Here is a 22,757-nt window from a genome sequence, read left to right as displayed (position 1 = left end):
TATTGAACAACCTCACCAAATAGAACAGAAGCCAATTCAAGGCATGATGTATGGTAGAGGAAAGCATAGGTTACCCAGAGGCTGGAAAATGTATACGTGTTTCTCTTTGAAGGAGTGTCTGGATGCACCTTTACATAAGGTGAACATTGGGAATTGGTCCTGGAATATGCATTCCCTTCCTCATAATCAGAAGCATTATGTCTCAATAGCAGTGGCCAGGAAAAAAAAAATCTGTAGGACAGTGTGGAATAAGGGGTGTTACAGTTAAGGTTGCTGATAAGCCTGGAGAAAAAAAATGCCCCCTTAATAGAGATGGGAAAATAAGCAGTGGAAGCTTTTCATGGCATGAAAGTAAATAACATTACTTCGTTAAAGACATTCCATAAACTTTTGTTAAATGGGCTGGACATTTTTCCTCCAGGCAATGGCACCTAGCTACAGCATGGTGGCAATTATGAAATTTCTATGAAATACATTATTTAGGTTTGGAAACTCTAGAAAACTTGTTTTAAATTCAAGTAATGTGGAAGGGATTCTGAGTCTCTCTCTCTCTCTCTCTCTCTCTCTCTCTCTCTCTCTTTAGATAGATAGATAGATAGATAGATAGATAGATAGATAGATAGATAGATAGATAGATAGATAGATAGATAGATAAAGTTCAATATAAAACTGGAAATGCACACATTTCTTTGCCACTTTCCAAGAGTACTGACATTTACTGCACAAACTTTAGTGCAAAAAGATCTCTCCTTCACGTAAAATTGATCAGAGCAAAGGTATAATAAATTGTGCTTTCAACTAACAGATTGCATAGTTAATTAGTACATCAAGGCTCTGAGATAATAATAAAATAACCAGTAGGAAAGAGTCAGTTTCCTCTGAGCTAGAATTGCCTAGAGTAAGCTGGTTTGGAAGTTCCTATAATAAAATGCATAATTTTTTAACATTTAATATATCTCATGTATTGTGTCTGTAACTATAACATATGACACCAAATTGGTTGGTAACAAAAACATAGGCACAAAATGTTGCTTTGGTGTTCAACAAATACCTGCAAACATCTTCAGCATCATGACTAAATGGAACTTATATACAGAGGCAGCAGTATGCCACATAACTCTGCTTGCTCTGGGGTGGGAGAGAGGCGGCCCCAGATTCTTCTTGCCGTGGTTTTGGGCTTCTGGAGATCGTCTGGTAGACCATTACCTAGACTTGATGTACTCTTGGTCTGACTGAGGCTGCTTTGAAAACCTTTTCAGCGGAGCGGTTGGGAAATGGATAATCTTTCAAAGAAACACCTAAATTAAAAATATTCTTGTAATATACTTTAATGTGCATTTTACACTTAAAACATTTTTTTCTTGATTCTGTAACAGAACTATGGAGATGGAACTCCGTATGAACATATGACAAACAGGGATCTTGGATCACACGACAATCTATCTCCTCCATTTGTGAATTCCAGAATACAAAGTAAGAAGACATCAAAATTCCTATTTGAGTTGTTTGTCTCGTTCTGATTGGTTTTTAAATTAGAATAAAGCAGAGTATTCCACTTTCCCCCCCAGTTTTGTTAACTTCTGGGATATTGTCTTCAGTAGTTTGATGGTGTGAGACACTAAATCTGTGTCTGTTCTGCAGCAGTGCTTTCTGAAATACCCCAAGCATTGCTTATTATACATGTAGAATGTATTGGAATTTCCATAGAAGAAGCTGAGTATGCATTTTTTTTTCTTAGTGAAAGTATCAGGTATCATCTTCAGATGTGTGAACTGCCACCATACAAATAGTAAATGTATTATTGGAGCTGCAGAAAGTGCTGACTTGATTGCAAACGGGAACATGGCTTTGATGGGCCAGTGGCGGAAAGTTTGCTATCAGAGATCTGAAATTTGTTTTCTTTGTATAACAGTGTGAATTTGCCTGCAGGGACTTGAAACCTTTGGGCTGTAAACTTCCACATTAAGGCTGCCCGTATCTGCAGCCTGCTCCACTCCTGACAGCCTGTGGTATTTGGCAAGTCGCTGCCCTCACAGTTGGATAACACTCGGTCACTATCATTCTGACTTGCAGGGATCTATTTCAGCAGCCATAATTCTGGCTGTCAGAAGAAGTCTTTAATTACTTGCAAGTGCAGATAGCAACTTTTCTTTAATCATGGTTGATAAATGAGTTTGGTTAAGATAAATATATGATGTAAAAATATTAGTAATCCCTTTCCCTCGCCAAGATCACTCCCTTCTATGTGCATTCGTCAATGGGCTAACTGAGATTCCTTGGTTTAAAACAACTGAACCTGAGCCAATGAAAGCATGGAGCTGTAACTGCGATATATCATTCTGAGACCAATATATGCCCCTGAAATATTCCTTGTCTTTTATTATTAGGAAATATTTGTGAGTTGTTTAACATGTGGGACAGTGTCGAAGCTTGCAGTAATGTATATATAGTTATACACATACACGTAGTTACATTAGTTTCAAGGGGCTGGTTTGAGCCAAAAAAAGCAAGGAAACTCTGACCCTCCTTTCTTAACTCACGCAATTAGGGTTGACTCTAGGCAGTGTAAATACTAACTTTAGACATGCCCATGGTCTTCTGTGAAACTCACTGTGCTGAGTGATACATTCAGTTCTGACCTTTTCCCTTGAATTTTTGTAATGTAAAAGTTTGTTTCTTTTGTCTCACTTTGTTTTGGCTTCCTTTATCAAAGAACATTCTAGCCTCCAAGTTATTTTTGCCAAGAAAATGGTGCTTTCCTTTGTTTAACAATGTATTTGCTCTGAAGAAAAAAAAAGTATTTTTACAAGCACCTTTTGAAGCATTGAACAAACATGCTCTGATTAGAAATGCTAGAAAAACAACACTCATGTTTATTGAAGTATTGGAGGAAGCTTGATTCCCAAACCTAAACAGATAATGGCCCTTTTGTATTAGTTGAAAAGACACTAGAATTCTTGCTCGTCTGTAGCTTTAGGAACGCTAGGTTGAAAAGGCTTGTGTGTCTTGAATCCACATACTCCGATCTGAGTGTCCCAAAGCATTTCAAGAATTAACAGTGCAACCCTAAGCAGAGTTAAATCCTTTAAAGTACATTAATGTCAGTGAACGTTAGGAGGATGTAACTCTTTTTAGGATTTCATTGTAAGAATACCGATCTTCTGTGTGCTTGAGTGTTGGTGTCAAGCCAGCAGCTTCTGACAAGTGTGTTATTGTGAAGTAAGGTATGCCTGCCATTGGAACCAATGATCTAGCTCCTGCAATCTACAGCATTTTGTTACATCAATTTAAAGTGTAGTGTGGTAAGTAGAGCAGATTCTCTTTGACTGCACGTCTGTTTAGGCTGCGCAGTTCACCAAAATCTACTTTGTTCAATTTCTCCATTTCTTTTTAACTTCACTGGACCCCGAGTCCAGACTGCAGAAGGGGATAGGACGGAGATAGGAAGATCCCATGATGAGGGAATTCTCAGCTCCTTTTGAGTCTCTGAAAATGAAATATACATTTAGTTGTGGAAAGTGAAAGACTAGGTGACTCTTTTGATCCTGCTTCCTTGCCAACTCTGCTCTTTTTAAAATGGATACTAGAATCTGAATCAGCAATCAGTCCTGGAAACTCTTCAGTCATAGCAAAATTCTCCCGAGCTTTTCCTTTCCTAGAATGAGAAACTTGTGTTTGCTTGTGGGAGGCAAGGCCATCTACTACTCTGTACTAGGAAACACTGCTCTATCTGTGCACCTGGCCCTATTGAAAGTTCTGGTCTGTCAGATAAGCTGCCTTGTCTGAAACATGGTATTTCAAAGTTTATGAAATGCTACATTTTCCAGCTCAGGCAGATTTGGAACTGAGAGGGTCTGTATTACAAGCTAGACAGTTTACCTGATTGTAACAAAATTGTCTGTGAGATGAAGTTGGTGAGTGAGAAGGCAGAGCGCCCAGGGCTAGTTTCTAGAAAGATGACTTTTAGACAAGTGAGGGAGAAATCCTTTGATCAGGCGGAATTCTTTAGGCATGGAATTTCAAGGGCATGGAATTTTAAGGAGCATGGTGTGACCTGTACAGGCAGTGCTAAGAACCCTAGTCATCTTTGTTGTGTGCCTGCATATTTGGGAATATTTTAGTTTTCTGCAATAGCAGTAGGATTAAAAATCATGGCAATTGTGAGAATGCTAAGCTTGGATATTTAAAATGGAGTAGTAAAACTGATAATTTAAAATTAGATTGGGTTTTCATCCATTTAGTTTGCATTTGTATATTAATTCATGAGAATTCTGAGATCATTATATGAAAATGATAGCTAGCCAATAAACTATAGACTTGTAGGACTGAGGGAACTTGATGGTGTCAGGAGCACTCTTCCATGTACACAATGTCTTCGAAGAGGAGTAAACATCTATGAAACAGTGGTTCACAATTTTTTTTGCAACAGCAATAAAGCTGCAAAATTTTGCCTTTAGTTTAGATTCATGCAGTAGTCAACATCAGATCTTGAGTTAAGCCAATGTCACTGGGCCTCACTCCCCATGTAACATGAAGAAGATGATGCAGTCCAACCATATAACAGTTACAAGAATATGATATAAGTAGGCATTTAAAGGAGAGCAGGATTCATGTCTAGTAGCACATTAAAGACCAATTGGATTTCCAGAGCATGAGCTTTCGAGAGTCAAAACTCAGCTTTGACTCTCGAAAGCTCATACCCTGGAATCTAGTCGGACTTTAAGGTGCTACTGGACCTGACTTTTGCTCTTCTACTACAGACCAACACGGCTACCCACCTGAAACAATTTAAAGATTATTATTATTTCCTCAAAACTCTAATGTCATAGTATAACTTTGGCTTTAGAGAGAGAAACACTTCCTTGTCCCAAAGCATCTGCTCCAATAGTACAAATTCTGAAAAATCTGTAGAGCTTGACAGATCTCACTAACCAATTTGTTCTATAACTTCAGAACCATTGCCAGAAATCTGAGTCTGAACCTTACAGGAATAGATCTTATTGGCATTATCAGGATTACCAGTTCTTGTGTGAGCCAGATGGTGTTGGATATTTTTGTCTGTCTATTTTATAGTATTTATTTGTTTGATTAAGAACCCAAGGCAGCTCACAAACATAATCGTTACAATATAAAAGTAAAAATACTGCATTAATAAAACTGGGACCAACAATGGTGGTGGAGTGTGCTGTCAAGTCATAGCTGACTTATGGCGGCCCCTGGCGGGGTTTTCATGGCAAGAGACTAACAGAAGTGATTTGCCATTGCTTGTCTCAGCAACCCTGGTCTTCGTTGGAGGTCTCCCATCCAATTACTAACCAAGGCCGACTCTACTTAGCTACTGAGACTTGATGAGATCAGGCTCACCTGGGCTATCCAGGTCAGGAGGGTAGGACCAGCAATAAATGTACATAAAAAACCTGCAGGAACTCTGAAGGAAAGGCATCCATGCAAGAGAATATAGCCATTTAGTTCCAAAGGATTTGGGGAATAAATATTCCTCTGAAGAACAGGCTTTAACAGAATGCCAGAAGGTTAAAAGGGTTGGTAGAGGGGCAAATGAAGAAGGCAGAGCTCTGCAGCCTGGGACCAGTAAGTTGGAAGTGTCTGTCCTGTGTGCTTAATCACTTCTAGTAGTGTAGATTAAATAGGACAGAGCACTACCTAGCGTTTTCCTAGAGAGGCTCATATGGGTGGAAGCAGCGGTCTTTTAGGGTATTTCAATTGCCTTGGCCACCAAGGAGTTTAAAATCAAAACCAGTGGGAGCCAGTCCTTGTATCTGACAAAGGGGAGCTGTGACTCTCAAAAGCTCATACCCTGGAAATCTAGTTGGTCTTTAAGGTGCTACTGGACCCAAATCTTGTAGTCCTTCTATGGGAATTCTTCCCAATTCCAAAATGTATATGTACTTTCCCCCAAATCAGCTGTCCCCTTATACATGTTATTTTCATCTTGTTTGGATGAAGATTCAATTCATTTGTCCACTTCTCGCCATTCAACAACTACAAGCTGGTTCTATCACCTCCCTGGAATTAGATGGAAAATGTAATAAAATAATAACGAGTGGGTCATATCAGAACTTTTTTAGCTGTGATATGCGCATCAATCCTGCTTCTGAGCCTTTCTTGCCGTGTTAGGACAGCTTTATACAAATATACAGTATCATTCTTGGACCCAATTCTGACAGGGTAGATTTTAATTCTGTGGAACTGTTTCAACGAACAGAACTGAATGGTGATTATTTTTCCAGCCATGTAGATTACTTGTAGTCCTCTCAAATGGATAGTGATTTAATTAGGGGGGGAAATGCAACGACGAGAGACCATGCAATACACTGAGCAGGATTAAAATTTTAATGACAGAAGTATTTTATGACTGCTCTTTTCTTAAACTTAGCTGTAGTGAACAAAATTGCCGTTGTGTCACTGGGGAGGGACTTTTTTGTTTGCTTTGGCATATCCTCAGAGCGCTCTAACGGTGTGTGAGTATGGGCTTGTTTATTTATATGTCTATATTTTTATTTTCTCTGTGTGTGTGTGTGTGTTGCTTTAATGTTTTAAACATTTTAATGTCTATAGTTTGCCACCTTGTGGATCCTATTGGCTGGAAAGGTGTCATATAAATGTTTTACATAAATGAAATAAATTATGCAAATTATTAAAAACAATTGAATCCTCCATAATTTAGTTCCGGCATTAATGTAAATATACACAAAAGCTCTGAATATTTGTTGAAATAGTGTGGTAATTGTGGTAAATGTTTGTTTTCAGGTATTAATTCTAACTTTAAATGCTTTAAATGGTTGCAAAATGCATTTAATTCAGCCTTCATATCAAGCCTTGCAAGTGGGGAATTAGCAATGGTAAATTTTTTATGGCCAAAAAAGATTGCCCTTCCAAATTCTTGATGCCTTCTGTGGAAACACAGCTCTCTAGTTCATCTTCCAATCAATTAAACTCTTGTTTCAAAGAGTAAATCAATGGGTCACTTTTTGGACAGTTGTAATCTGCTCACATATTGCAGCGCTATGTAGGAGACAGAATATACTGCTGTTGGTGCATGTCATTCCAGATTTGCTGCTCAATTTTCAGGTGCCTTCTTTGTGAGCTCTCTGCCTAGGTTATCTTGCTAGTACATTAAATCATTTACCAATATACAGTAACTTGTTTCTATGCCCCCTGTAGCTTAATGGAACATTTCACTGCTAGGATTAGATTGAGGTTTCAGGCGATCTTGAAGAAAGCTGCTGGCTTTATACATTGACCTTTTGAATCTCATCTGGGTTAGTGGTTGATATTTTGATTTGGTTACTGTGGTCATATTGTGACAGCTGCTGGTTCATTATAATTCAGTCCCTCTTCTCAGTCTGCCTAGCAGGAATATTTAAGTTTGGGTTGCTTCAAAGGGTTTCTAACCAACCTGAGTTTAACCTAGCACCATGCAAAGGTGAAATATTGGAAATGCTTTCTTCTTAGTTTCACTTCCCTAAGCTTAAGGTAGGTTGTGCAGTCTGTCTGTTTTTTAATTGGCAGCAGGAAAGAAAGAAAAAGGAATAATATGGCTAAGATAGAAAAAACCTCAGCACAATATTTAACTTTCTAAAACTCCTATTTGGTTTTAGGCTTACAGGTTTAGTGAAGTAAAATTAAAATATGCAAATGCATAGGGCAGGATCTAGAGAACTATCAGCAGAGTTCCGCTTATGGAAGTGTCTTTCCTGCCTGTGCCTTCATGCGACTGTCCCCTAGTTCCCCACCAAAGTGGTCCGCAGTGTTAGGAAACCTTGAAAATGGAAGAGAACATGGAATAGTCTGTGTGTAGGTGGAAGGGTATCCATGGAAATTATGGGCTACTTCCATTATGATCAGAAGGTACCTTCTACTCATGCAAAGGTGGATTTGGCCCTAACCCATAAAACAAAACAAAACAAAAAAATGAGATCAATCCATTCATGGCAATATCCTGACACTCTACATTTGATCCAGAGGAGTTAGCCATGTTAGTCTGTAGTAGCAAAATAGTAAAGAGTCCAGTAGCACCTTTAGAACATAAGAACATAAGAACATAAGCAAAGCCATGTTGGATCAGGCCAGTGGCCCATCCAGTCCAACATTCTGTCACACACAGTGGCTAGAAATCCAGTGCCATCTAAAGGACTGTCAGTGAGGCCAGGACACCAGAAGCCCTCCCACTGCCTTCCTTCCAGCACCAAGACAACAGAGCACCACCTCCCCACAAAGAGAATACCATCTATCTCCTGTGGCTAATAGCCACTGATGGACCTCTGCTCCATATATTTGTCCAGTCCCCTCTTGAAGCTGGCAATGCTTGTAGCTGCCACCACCTCCTGTGGCAACGAATTCCATGTGTTTATCACCCTTTGTGTAAAGTAGTATTTTCTTCTATCTGTTCTAACCCGACTGCTCAATAATTTCATAGAGTGCCCACGAGTTCTTGTATTGTGAGAAAGGGAGAAAAACACATCTTTCTCTACCTTCTCTAACCCGTGCATTATCTTGTAAACCTCTATCATGTCTCCCCTCAGTCGTCTTTTCTCCAGGCTAAAGAGCCCCAAGCGCCTCAATCTTTCCTCATAGGGAAAGTGTTCCAACCCTTTAATCATTTTAGTTGCCCTTCTCTGTACTTTTTCCAGTGCTATGATATCTTTTTTAAGGTGTGGCGACCAGAACTGTACACAGTACTCCAAATGAGGCCTCACCATCGATTTATACAGAGGCATTATGATACCGGCTGATTTGTTTTCAATCCCTTTCCTAATAACCCCTAGCATAGCATTAGCTTTTTTTATGGCAGTCGCACACTGTGCTGACGTTTTTAGTGAGTTATCTATCATGACTCCAAGATCTCTCTCTTGGTCAGTCTCCGCCAGTTCAGACCCCATCAACTTGTATTTATATTTTGGATTTTTGGTTCCAATGTGCATTACTTTGCACTTGGCTACATTGAACCTCATTTGCCACATGGATGCCCACTCTTCTAGCCTCGACAGATCCCTTTGGAGTGCCTCACAATCCTCTCTGGCTTTCACCACCCTGAACAATTTCGTGTCATCTGCAAATTTAGCCACTTCACTGCTTAATCCAAATTCCAAATCATTAATAAACAAGTTAAAAAGCATTGGACCCAATACCGACCCCTGTGGCACCCCACTGCTCACCACCCTCCACTGTGAGAAGTGCCCGTTTATACTCACTCTCTGTTTCCTATTAATTAGCCACCTTTAAGACTAACCAACTTTACTGTAGCATAAGCTTTCGAGAACCACAGTTCTCTTCGTCCATTTATGCTACAGTAAAGTTGGTTAGTCTTAAAGGTGCTACATGACTCTCTACATTTGATGAAATTGAGAGGTGGTTTTATATTTACATGCTTCCTTCTCATTGACCTGCCTTATTTCAATCTTTCACCATGTATAAAATATAAAGCTACAGCTATTTTCCTTGGCCTAAATACTGAATCACATAGTGCTGTATGAGAGAAAAGCATTTTGTGCTTCTTTCAGGCTTTCTCTGTGTGAATTGCACCAAATTCCTCCTAGGTTGCTATGATATTGCGAATTCTGTCCTGAGCTCACAGGTTAGTCAGGGCTTCTGTAATATTGTCGTAGCCATTTATTTTCTTGCCACAAGATGCAGTCTTTTAAGTTGATAACGCATACATACTTCCTTCCCAGAAAATATTCTATGTTATTTTCAGATATAATCACATGAATGTCTTGGATCCATCACTGTCCCTCTATGAGCAGATTGGCACTTTGTCTCATGCATGAGGAATGAGGTGATCTTTAGAAGTCACCCTTCCCGCTGTTCAGATCTGGTACCATTCTTGAGAACTCCCCAGACCTTTAGAATGTCTAGTGGGAGATACAGTCAGCTGCAGTGAGAACAGGAAAGCTGGAAAGATCATTCTGTTGTGGGGCTGTGCTTGTGGTTTTTAGGATCCAGGTAGTGCTCCTGAAAACTCTTGATGAATCCTTTTAAAAATCTGGAGACTTGAAAATTCCATAGAATTTTGAATTCCTTTATACTATAGTATCTCTATTACCATCGAGATGGATGCCAGCAGTACTTCCCTTTGATCTGCAATTGCTGACCTTTTGGGTCCCAGGCCCAAGGCCCCACCTTCACCTCCCTCTGTCCAGGCTGCTTGCTAGACTGGTTATTTTACTGGGGCAACCTGCTGGGAGGCGTGAGCTGACGACGCGAGCTGAAGGGTGAGAGCACAAGGGCTCTTGGCCTGTGACTCTTAGTCCGGGGTGCATAGCAGTCATCAGTTACACACGTTGGAGGACAAGAGAGGATAGGAGGAACATCACTATATTATGAACTGGTGTTACACCCATCTAGAATGGGTACAACACCAGCTCGACAGTGCTTAATTATACCATGGTTATAGCGCTAGTCTGTTGCCTGCGTTGAGACCACCGGTATGTTTGATACCCCAATAAGTGGTTGTGGGGTCCAATCCTGAGCTTCTTACTTACTACTTGCTTGTGTGGTGAAAATGTCTGGCAAATGTACTATTCAAGTGCAGTTGGGAGCTGGTAAATATGGGAGTGGGACTTACGAAAGGCACCCAGTATCAAGCAGTAATGCTTGCTGCTTATCCAACCTCTCTAGTATTCCACCATTGCTTCGGCTAGTTCATGGCCATCCCAATTGTTCAGGATATCTAGATACCTTCTGACCCTTAAATCTGAAACTTTACAGTTCCAAGAACAGACAATTAGCTGTGAGGCATGTGCTAAGTTTTTCGGTGATGAAAAAGCACAAATATGCTCTGATCTAGATGCTAGCTGCAATGCAAACGAGATAGAAAAAATGCTTAATGAAGTGAAATCAGGCAAGGTGCCAGAAGATTGGAGGCGGGCGAATGTTGTCCCCATCTTCAAGAAGGGGAAAAAGGAGGATCCAGGTAACTACCAACCCATCAGCTTGACATCTGTACCTGGAAAAGTCTTTGAACAAATCATCAGTCAGTCCTTGAGCATTTAGAAAGGATTACTGTGATTACTAAGGGCCAGCATGGGTTTCTCAAGAACAAGTCATGTCAGGCTAACTTTATCTCTTTTTTTGAGAAAGTTACTATCTTGCTGGATCAGGGGAATGCTGTAGACAGAGTTTATCTAGATTTCAGTAAGGCTTTTGATAAGGTTCCATATAATATCCTTGTCGACAAGTTGGTAAAATGTGGTTTGGATCCTATTACTATTAGGTAGATCTGTAACTAGCTGACAGATCGCACCTGACAGATCACACTCTCCTGGCTTTCTGCAAACGATGTAAAATGGAATTATTCAAAAAGCCTTTTTACTCAGGAGGAAAGTATAGGGAGGGGCTCTCAGATGCTTCAGTAATGAGTTAGGGACAATAGACTTCTCCACTATGTTGCCTTGAATATGTACTCGTATATAGAGATGGGCATGAACCCAAATACGAACCAAAAAAACCCACGAACCAGCCCGATTCGTGGTTTGCAAACCAGTGGTTTGTGGAAGTTCGTTTCCACGAACTTCCACGAACTGGTCTACTGGTTTGTTTGGTTCGTATTAAAGGGGCAGTTTAAATGGCCCTTTAAATGGCCCTTCAGGCCCATGCAGCGGAGAAGGAGGCTGAAAACAGCCTTCCTGCCCCTCAAATGGCTGCCGTAGTGGCCATTTGAGAAGCGGGAAGGCCATTTGTGGCCTCCTTTGGTGCCGTGCGGGCCCACACAGCAGTGGAAGAGTCAAAAAATGGTCTTCCCGCCCCTTGCGGGAGGAGGGGGAGGATGCCGTGGGCCCTCAGGGTGGCTGAGAAAGGTAACTGTGGGGCTGGGGGCAGGGGCTGGGGTTTGGGCCAATTAAAGGGCCCTGCCGCTTGCAAGGGGCAGGTCCCTTTAAACTATCAGCTGGCAGGCAGTGGGAGGGGGTTCCCTCCTGCCTGCCAGCTGATAGTTTAAAGGCACCTGCCCCTTGCATGGCAGAAAAGGGCCCTTTAAACTGTCAAATGTCCCTTTCCTTGCCGCTGCTAAGCGGCCGGAAAGGGGCATTTAAACCCCACGAACTGGTTCGTGAACTTGGCCCAGTTTGTGCCAGTTCGTGGTTCCTGGTTCCTGAAAACCCACGAACCATGAACCTCATGGTTTGGTTTTTTTGTGGTTCGTGCCCATCTCTGTTCATATATACTTCCTGTGCTTGATGTTTTCTAATGCCAGTCCTAGAATTGATTATGTTCTGTTTCAGGCACTCTTAAGCTCTGTATTGGATCGTTGCTAATGCTATGTCTTTGTAAAATCCTATGACATTGTTTATGGAAATGTCCTTGATACTGTATGAAAATATCCTTTATACTGATTGTACCGATTTCACACTATGTAGTCCGGCTTGAGTCTCAGTGAGAAAGGTGGACTATAAATGATATAAACAATCAAACAGACATTCTTGCGTACCTGTGTAAACATAGATGGCCAGAATTATCCATTAAAACATTGCTAGGTAGGAGAGTAACAGTGTAATCCAAAGCAGAGCTACACCCTTTTAAGTCTATTGATTTTGTTTATTTTTGCATTTTACAGTGTACAGACCATGTAGTGGTGTCATTTTTTGGTCAGTAATGAACCAGGTAGGGATGTATTGATTAAAACTCAGTCTGGAGAAGAGGGACATGCTGATGGTAGAATGTTCTGTTGACCTGGATCACACCTATCTTGGATTGGATCACACAGCTTGGGAGCATTTCTAGACGAGGTACTGCTGTAGCCAGAGAATTTTTTACCAGCTTTGATGGGTATGCCAGCAGCACCCCTTTCTGGAAACAACCAAGCCACCATTGCTCATGCTCCAGTAATCTCTTAACTTTTGTAATGTGCTTTACATATGTCTACCTTTCAGGTAGAAATTTCAACTGATCTGGAATGTAGAAACACATCTTTCATGGATTTCTAGCCTCAGAGATTGTAGGATGCCCATTATTTATGGTTACAATGGTTTGAGCAAAACTCAGAGGGGTGTTTTTGACCTTTAAAGCCCTATATGACCTAGACCACGGGCATGTTTAAAGCAATTTTTTTCTCTGACCCATGAGATGTGGTCCTTTGAAAAGATGTTACTTCCGTTCTTGTTTGAGTTTATAAAAGTAAACTGGAGTAACTCCTTAGGATTGTGCTGTCTGTCACCTCAGAACTATCCTCAATCACTTCATGTTAAAGTGGTCCACTCTTCCTTCGGTATGGTTTCATTTTTTTCAGTTGTATTCTTTAATCTTATGTTCAAACTAAGGCCTTTAAGATAACTAGTCAATAAATTATTTGGAGGGGAGAAAGTCTTTGTACTATACAGCCATTCTCAATTAGTTCTTCTTGGGCATAGTCATGGTGTATAGAAATTTGTTTTCTGAAAGTCTAGATTTATCTAATTTTGGGAAATCAGTAGCAGTCAAATGAAATGAACAATTTTTAAATGAACAATTGCTGTGTAAATATTAATGGGAATAAGGAAAGGAGACGAGTGCTGGGAGCTGACTCAAAAGAAGCTGCCGGCACCGATCTCAGCGGGGCCGGCATTTGCGGTGCGCTGGGCGAAGGGAGAGAGGTTCTGCCTTGCCCTCCCGTCCAGCTCCCGATGCGGCTCCCAAAGGCACGCAGGGAGCCTCGGGATTCAAACCCAGCCAGCCAATCAGAGGCTGGCCGAGAGGAATAGGGGCAGGGACACAGTCCCCGACCTGAGGAAGATAGTCTTCCCTCAGGTCCACCCCCCTTCTTTATTAAGGGAGCTGGCTGGGGGATGTGCGGCAGTTGGGCTCTGACAGAGATCCCCTCCCACCCAGCGCGTCTAGTAGGGTTTAGACAGGTTGGTTATAATATGGTTGTTTTGTATTACAGGAATGTTAATTCAGGTTGAATGTGTTTAAGTAGATTGGTTACAATTTAGTCGCAACTTTGGGTTATAGTGATTGGATGGGTTGGAGCGGTTTTCAATGGGTTTTGTCAGTGTTATAACATGGGTATTATAAGATCTGTGTGTGGTTTTGGCGTTGGGCACAGATCCCCTTGGGGGGAAAACAGGGCCTGTGCACACTGCTTCCCCATAGATGGAGATCCCCATAAGGGATCTTGGAGCTGGCATGGACAGAAGCAAGCCCAGCTTGGGGGGCTGCCAAACCATGCCTGCTTCCAGGTGGCAGGGGAACCAATCAGAGGCTACCAACCATTGGCTCCCACTAACTGTCATCCCGCGGTTTCCCTTTCAGCAGGCGGGCTGTAAGGTGAGGGGTCATCGGCTGGCAGGTGGGGCAGCCGGTGCAGGGATACACGCCCTACGCCGAGCCAACGCTCCTAGCACTGTAACTTATAAAGTTGTGGCCTGTTTTACTCCACACAAGGTGTCAAGTGTGTTTATTACAGCCCATCCCCTAGCCTTAGAGCTTGCACTTGCAAATGAAGTGGATTAAAAGTTAAAAATCGTATTATATGTGATTCAACCCTTTCATGTTCTTTTCAACGGTGGAACTTCCCAAAGTGAAAACTGAGTAGATTGAGGCTGTCTTCATGTTTTGGAGTACCATCAATGAAATCTTGTATGATTCCACCCCCCACCCCCCACGAATGTATTTTGGGCTAGGGTTGCAAATTCAAACCAAGGCAGTATAGTTTCAAGTGGGTAGATGTGTTGGTCTGCAGTTGAATAGCAAGATTTGGATCCAGTAGCACCTTAAAGACCAACTAGATTTCCAAGGTATGAGCTTTTGAGAGGCAAAGCTCCTGAGTTTGACTTTTCCTAATTCTGGTGAACTAAACTGCAAGTTTTGGGTCGCAAAACTCTACTGGTTTTCTGCAGCTTTCAGCTGAGACTCCTTTGGTGCTCAGACACTTTATTTTCATGTGCCTCTTTATGTTTATTTTTCTGCATTCCCAAATCCAACCAAATAAATAGCTTTTAGAATAGCATTCATATGGCATTTTAATGGTTAATGAGCTTCCAGCCCTTATCGAGATGAACTTAGTTTAGCTTTCAAATAAGAATTTACTGCTGTTCTCTCAGCTGAGCTGATATTAGTTGCTGAGGGAATTTGAGCTCACACCTGTTCTTGCATTAAAAGGCGCCCATAAGTGACTTCTTTAAAATATTCATAGAGGAGGGAAAATCCAATTTCTAGAAAATCTTAGCCAACCAGGAAATCATTCACAGGCTCACCTTTTGAAAAAAAATGTTTGGCTTATGAATTGGTTTCCAGTATTAATACTTTCCAGAGGTATTTTGGTCACATAATTAGTAGTTATATTATTTAAAGGAAGAAGCATTTTTCAAGAGGAGATGATTACTTTGGATTTGCCATGCACAACTGTATTGCAGCTGGAAATAGTTTCACATATGGGTAAATCTGTGAAACAAAACAAATTTCCTGAATTACCCAACCATTTATGTAGCTGCTGCAGTCATGGGTCTTAAGGCAATAAAATATACACACATCGTGTTATGCTCGTTGGTTTAAGGCACCGGATGTGTGAAAATAGTGTTGAGTTAGCTAGATAATTAATAATCCACTTGAGTTTGTGCTTTATAAGGAACGAATCTGTTTATTCTAGAAATCTGTGTGCTGTATCAGATATATTTATTTTAGTCTGAAATTCTATCTAAGGAATCAATAATAATATAAAAACGCGTCAGCGAAATTTTTGTAGTTCAAACCTTAGCTGTGTTTTATAATGTGGCTTAACTGATTATCTCCCTCAGTTCCCAGTTCCGCAACCAGAAACTATATACCTCTGTTGCAATCTAACTATGGCCCATATATACAATTAAAGTACTCTTATTTGGCCTGCTATAAATGCAATGCTATAAATGAGCATCAGAAAGCAGTTGTGGTGTGTTTGCCTTATATGGATCACGGTTTCAGTTCTTTCTACTCACAGCCTTTCTTCAGTAGGAAATAGTTTCACCCTGTAGGCCGCTTCAGTAATACATCTGGGGAATGCAGACATGGGTCTATAGCATCATGTATGGCTTATTCCTTTCGTTCGAAGTTCTGTATAAAGAACTAGGCTTATGTGTGAGTATCCCTATCCTGTGTGTTTGTGTGCGTGTGTAGTTGCATACGTGCAGATGGGTGTTGCAAAACAGTACCTAGGACCAGTCTGCTCTATAGGGATGGGCATTGCAAAACTAAAAATGCACATTTTAGTTTCTTCAAAAAGCAATACCAAGATAGTCATGCAAATTTCACAGTAAATTGGCCCTCGATGTGTGTTGAATTGGGCACCCTGATTTTGTCAGACCAACACTTTCAGTTGTGCCCAGAAAAGAATTGGCAGTATTTGTTCCCTGTAATCTGAACTACAACCTTGTTTTTGCCTTTTGAAACAGTAACTGAATAGTTATCAAAGGTAGTTCCTTGTACAACTCTTTGCAGTAATCTAATCTGGATGGAATCAGATCATGTATAAGTTTGACCAGATCTTGTTCTTCAAGGAAGGGGTGAGGGTGGTGCACCAACTGATATTAGCCAGTTGCTACATGCCGCAGATGATACTTTAGCAACCAACTATACACCCAGGTCAAATAATACCCAGACTTCCAGTATGCCTCTTTAAGGGATTAATGTATCTCCATACTGGGCAAGCTGACTCCCTGATTAGCAGTATTAGTGACCAACTGCCTCATAGTCTTGTCTGGATTGAGCTTTACTTTATTGGTTATCATCAAGCCCATTATTGCCTCAAGACACCTTTTCAGAACCTATTTCATTTCATCTGATTTTGTTGAAAAGGGAGAAGGTGGTTTGTGGGCCTGTCTAGGATCTGGGCGACCCGGGTTCCATTCACTGTTGTGCCATGGAAGCTTGCTGGCTGTCAATCACTTTCTTTAGTCTAACCCACCTCACAAGGTTGTATTTCTGGGGGCTGAAACAGAGGAGGAAAAATGGTGTTGTAAGCCTCTTTGGGTTTCTTTTGAGTGTTTGTATGTGTCCTATATCTAATTCCAGTGTGAGAGTGAGAGCTATTGTTGCATAGTGATCAGAGTGTCAAACTAGGATTTGGGAGGCCCAGGTTTGAAACTCCACTCTGCCATGGAAGCTCTTGGGGCAATCACACCTTCTGAGTCTAACCTACCTGACAGGGTTCTTATGAGGATAAAATGGAAGAGAGGAGAAAAATGTGAGCTGCTTTAGGTCCCCATTGGGAACACAAGACTTATATGATCTCTAGGTCCACAAAATGGAGCTAGGGAAAGACTAGTGGGAGGATGTCCAGGGTTTGCAGAAAAATCTTAAATGGGAGTACATATTTAAAGCAGCAGATAGTATGAGAGGCAACATGGTGAAGTTTATGGTCCCCCAACTAATTAGTGAAGCATCTGAGACTTCATCACTACAATACTTCCCCCCTATCTGAGTAAAAAGCCTTTTTGAATAAATCTGTTTTGCATCATTTGTGGAAAGCCAGGAAAGTGGGGGCTCTCCTGACCTCCTCAGGCAGACCGTTCCATAGGGTAGGGTCCACCACAGAAAAAGCCTATGTATGGGCTGCTGTTGATTTCGCCTGTATGCAGCCTGGCACCTGTAGCAGACACTGATCCCATGAGCAAAGCTGCCATGGAGGAACATATGGAGGGAGGAGGTCCCGTAGGTATGCTGGACCAAGGCTGTGAAGAGCTTTGTATGTAATAACCAGTACCTTGAACTGATCATGGTAACTGATAGGTAGCCAACAGAGTGATGTTCAAGCTCCTATTCGCTCTTGATAATTGTCGAGCTGCACCATTTTGCACCAATTGGAGCTTCCTATTTAACTTAGATGGAAGACCAATGTATAGTTGGTCTACAATAGTCAAGTTTTGATGTTACCATACCATAGCATGGATCCAGGTGGCCAGGTCGGCCGTGTTGAGATAAGAAGCCATCTTCTAGGCTAGAGTGAGGTTGTAGAAAGCATTTTTTGGGGCTACCTTGACTTGTTTTTCTAGTAGTAGCGCTGGATCTAGTATAACTCCTAGGCTCTTAACTGAGTCTGCAAGGGTCAGACAAACTCCATTGAAAGTGGGGAGTACAATATTATAGCGCTATAAGTGGATTGCTGAGAAAAAGGAAACAATATGGTTACACTGGTCATGTGACTTGTGTTGCAGTGGTCAAAGGAATTATAGCTCTCTCAATTTTTTTTTAGAAAAAACAGAGAGGCCTTCCCAATAAACATAACTTATCTGGGTTCAGTTTCAGTTTGTTGTTTTTCAGCCATTTCACTACGTCTGTCAGGCAGCAATCTATTTCTACTGCATCCTGTGGGGACCTGGATAGCGAGATATAGAGTTGGATGTCATCTGCATATTGATGACATCCAATTCCATAGCTGCGAATGAGTTCTCCTAAAGGCTTTACTTTGAGGTTGAATAACATGGGAGATAAGATTGCACCCTGTGGAACCCTGCAAAACAGTTCCCATTCTGGAGATAGCTGATCTCCAGAAACCCTTTGAGTCCATTCCGTGCGAAATGATTTAAACCAGTCGAGGACACATCCTTTGATGCCCACTTCTATTTCTAAACACCTCAACAGGATGGCATGGTCTACTGCGTCAAAGGCTGTAGATAGATTGAGAAGGAACAATAAGGATGCATGACCTTTGTCCATATTCAAACGGAGATCATCCACTAATGCTACTAGTGCTGTCTCTGTCCCATGCCCTGGTCTGAAACCTGACTGGAAAGGATCCAGAGCACTAGAGCTATGCAGGGTCTGGAGTTGGTCAGCTACTTCTCTCTCAATCACTTTGCCTAGAAAGGGCAGGTTAGCGACTGGGCGATAATTGGCCACATCAGTTTTGTCTAGGGATGGTTTTTAAATTAGTGGATGGATAACCGCCTGTTCGAGCTGCCGGGGAAAGGTGCCCTGAATTAGCGATTGATTTACAATAGTCTTTAGTGGTTCAGTTATGTGGTCCTTACTTGATGTTAACAGCCAGGATGGGCAAGGATCAAGCACACTAGTAGTGGCTTTCATAGACATCAAGATTCTGTTAAGATCTTTCATTGTAATTGGTCCAAGGTGGTCCAAATATAAGCCAGATGGCATATTAAGCATTTCTTCCATCTCGTTTACATTGCAGCTAGCATCTAGATCAGAGCGTATTCGTGCTATTTTATCAACGAAAAATTTAGCAAAGGCCTTGCAGCTAATTGTCTGTTCTTGGGACTGTAAAGGTTCCTATTTACAAGTTAGGAGGTGGCTGGATATCTTAAATAATTGGGATGGTCGTGAGCTAGCCAATGCAATGGTTGCCGAGAAATAACGTTTCTGTTTCCCTGACTGTAATACCAGTGTTTTGAGAATTCCAAGTATAAAAACCAGCACAAGTTGAAACCCAGTTACACAGCCACAATAGAACTGGGTATGTGTTTTTGGTTGAGTGAGTGGGTAGTAAGTGGAAACTCGCATTCAAGCCAAGTGAATAGGGTTGTGTCTTTATTAGGTGAAGAAGGATAATTCCTGCCCAGTGTCTAGAAGGGAATTTGGCTCTAAGGAGGATCCCACGTCTGTTGTAAAGCATAAACAGTTTTGAACTGTTTACCTGAGTTGTGAAAGGGAACTCTGTGAAGAAACGTTGTTGCTGCAACCTAAATAATAAAACACTTCTCACTATTGATGAAAAAGAACATAGAAACTAAGCTTAAAGAAACCTATTTTGCCTGTGATTTAAGGAGTGTTCAGTTCTACCAACAAACTTTACTTCAGCTCTTTCATTCCCTGCCTGTTCTTATTCCATCCCTGCCTGTTCAATAAAGTTATTGTTTGTTTTTGAATGTTGATTTTCCCCCATCAAGTTTCTGAACTGGGCAAAAAACCCCAAACCTAAAACTGCTTATCAGGATGGGACACAAAAGAACTTTAGAACCACAAATAGAGACACACTACTTGGGGCTGCTCAGCCAAAGCAACTGGGTTTTGCCAGGCAACTGGATTTTGTCAGGAAAAACTGCCTCAGAGTGGGGAAGAGAAGAGGGAGTCCATCATAGCAATTATGAATCAGCGTCACATTTTTCCCAGCCTTGCAACTCGAAGCAGTAGAACAGATTCTACTTACCTACATTTTTACTTCTATCTGCCCACTTGTTTCCAGGAATAATACAAGCAGCTGATCCTTACCTTTGAAGTGTTAAATGGCTGGGGGTCAGAGTATTTGAAGGACCGCATCCTCCCGTATTGGCCACCCACCCTCCAATTAAGATCTGCGCTTTGTGCATCTGCCTTAAGTGGTGAGGCAGTTGGCAACCAGAGACTCAGCGTTTTCAGTAAAAGCACCCCACTTGTGGAATGTCCTTCCCCTTGAGGCTTGCTTGGTCCTTACATTGCATATTTTTTGGCATCAGGACAACAAAATGTTTCTGTGGGGTTGATCTCTTAATGCTACTTTAGCTTGGAAACTATTATTGGGAGCCAGTTTGGTGTAGTGGTTAAGAGTGCGGGACTCTAATCTGGAGAACCAGGTTTGATTCCCCACTCCTCCACTTGAAGCCAGCTGGGTGACCTTGGGCTAGTCACAGTTCTCTGGAGGTCTCTCAGCCCCACCCACCTCACAGGGTGTTTTGTTGTGGGGATAATAGTAACATACTTTGTAAACCGCTCTGAGTGGGTGTTAAGTCATCCTGAAGGGCGGTATATAAATCGAATGTTATTATTAAGCTATTATTTTAACCACTGTGGTCTGTTTTTATTGTTTTTATGCTGGATGGGGATTTTAATGCTGGATTCCAATTAATATCTTTTTAACGTTTCATTTTTATTATTTTTGTTTTGTAAGCCGCATCAGGCAAGTTTCTGAAGAGTCAACATAAACAGTTCCTAAATTAAATAATAAAATAAAATGTTTGATTGATCTGCTTTTATCCTTCCTTTAATTGATTAGGATAAATTAAGATGTACCTCCTTGCTTGTGTGCCATATTTAAGAGAAGCTTTAATGAACCGGATCCTACTTTGTCAGCAGAGTTTTCCTACTGTTCACAAAATTAAGGACTCATGAAATAGGCTCTAGCTTACTTCTCCCACAATAAATGTGTTCTTCTTTTACAGTGTCACAAGACTCTTGGTTGTTTGGGCTGCAAAAATCCAGCACCATTATTCTTTTGTTACTTATTTCAGCCGCTGATGTAGCTATCCACCTTACTTTGTTTGTGTGGCTGTTCTTTGCTTAGGTGGATCCCCCCCCCTGGTTATTTTTTGATCATATTACATAAAACTGTGATCCCAGCTGAAGTTTCACTGCTTGTTCATGTAGTGCACACCTGTAATGTTGGAAAGAGACTTGGCTTTGAAGTGGATCTCACTCTCTTGCAAGAGGTAGCATATTTCTTCCATCATTTAATTAAATTTAAAGAACTTGTGGAGAGCATAATGTGATGAAAAATTAAGGTGTTATTGAATGACCCTCCATACAACTAAAACTGTACTACGATGACCTTACCTGCAATTTAACCCCACTGAGGTCAGTGAGATTTACTTTCGAGGAAACATGCATAGGTCCAGCTGTAAGTCACAATTTTCTCAGAAAACCTAAAAGTGGCAGTCCTCAAAAATAGAAGCTCCAAGGGTAGGTTACAACATGAGATTGCTGAACTTGTGTTCAATTACAAGATCAGAACAATGGGACCCCCCTCCCCCCGGGGCTGAACAGAGACATAGAATTCCTGTCTCACTGCAGATACTAATTTCTGCTCTGATCAAGCTACATTGTACCTTTACATCTCGACTCTCTCCTTTGGTTCACCCTTCCTACCTCCTGACTCAGGGATCTCCACTCCTCTGAAGAACGGACCTTTGAAAATCTTTTTGGTTTCTAAGGTGCCACTAGACTCAATCATGTAGTTTTCTCAGAGCAGCATTTATTGTGCAGTTGGCTTAAATGGGGGTGGAAAGGGGCGGTGGAGGTTCAGCTTTATATGGTTCTGCTAGCTTTAATCAAAGGATTATCAGCATAGTTTTAATACTGTTAATGGTTAGTATTGTGTTAAGTTACAAGGGATCTTCCCCCTCCCCACAGATCTGTACTTTCAAAAAGTAACTGCCCCCAGATACTTTGTTTTATAGCCTGTTTCTGTGCATGTGTGCTCAGAAGGATGTCTGCAAGCGTTAGGGCTGCCAAGTGGCCTGGAGAAAAATGACCCAGCCCTTTCATAGAAGTTTAATGGGATGTTGTTTGCCAGGTGATGTTATTTACCTCTATGCCCCCAAAAGCGTCAATTGCACATTTCCAAACATTAAGCCTTTATGAAAGGTGCAAGGCATTATTTCCTCCAGGCTCTTTGGCACTCTTAACCAGTCTTGTGACTTAATTTCAAGCAACTGTGCATTATGCTTACAGTCGTAATTGAGTATGAAGTATTCTGTGGCTTATTTATTTAATACCTTGCCACTTCTGTGGGTCCATTTCCTCTTCTGTTCTAACCAGCTCATGACACTGTAGGGTCAAGATAAAATCTCATGCTTGTGAATAGCATATGTGACTGGTCTTTGTATGTCTGATGTATTTAAAACCTGAAATAGTTAGTCCAAATGCAAAAGAAAACTGAACCAATACTGCAGCAATCTAAAATGATCTGAAACGTTTGAGGATAAAATGGAAGAGAGGAGAACAGTGTATGCTGCTTTGGATCCCCTTGGGGTGAAAATGAAAGCCCCTTGGGGAGAAGGTAGAAGTATAAATGAAGTGAATAAATAAAACACAAATGAAGAATACATAATACAACCACAGATGTTCTATTTCTTTACTGC

The 22,757-nt window shown here is 41.2% G+C and overlaps 1 protein-coding gene across 7 annotated transcripts in view; it reads left to right on the top strand.

The window, feature by feature from the left end:
• The window catches only part of TCF4 (transcription factor 4), a 389,972-nt gene that overhangs the window by 124,748 nt on the left and 242,467 nt on the right, over window positions 1–22,757 (top strand). For all 7 annotated transcript variants that reach the window (XR_008597497.1, XM_054986184.1, XM_054986181.1 and 4 more), the window contains one exon: window positions 1,377–1,473. Coding sequence is in view for 6 of the 7 variants with exons in the window: in XM_054986184.1 (XP_054842159.1) it covers window positions 1,377–1,473 (97 nt within the window). In the remaining variant the exon portion in view is untranslated. The remainder of the gene's footprint in view (window positions 1–1,376; window positions 1,474–22,757) is intronic.

Source organism: Eublepharis macularius, chromosome 8 (genome assembly GCF_028583425.1).
Source record: "Eublepharis macularius isolate TG4126 chromosome 8, MPM_Emac_v1.0, whole genome shotgun sequence".
Taxonomy (NCBI): domain Eukaryota; kingdom Metazoa; phylum Chordata; class Lepidosauria; order Squamata; family Eublepharidae; genus Eublepharis; species Eublepharis macularius.
The sequence above is the reverse complement of the archived record's forward strand: the minus strand, read 5'-3'. Positions and strand labels throughout refer to the sequence as shown.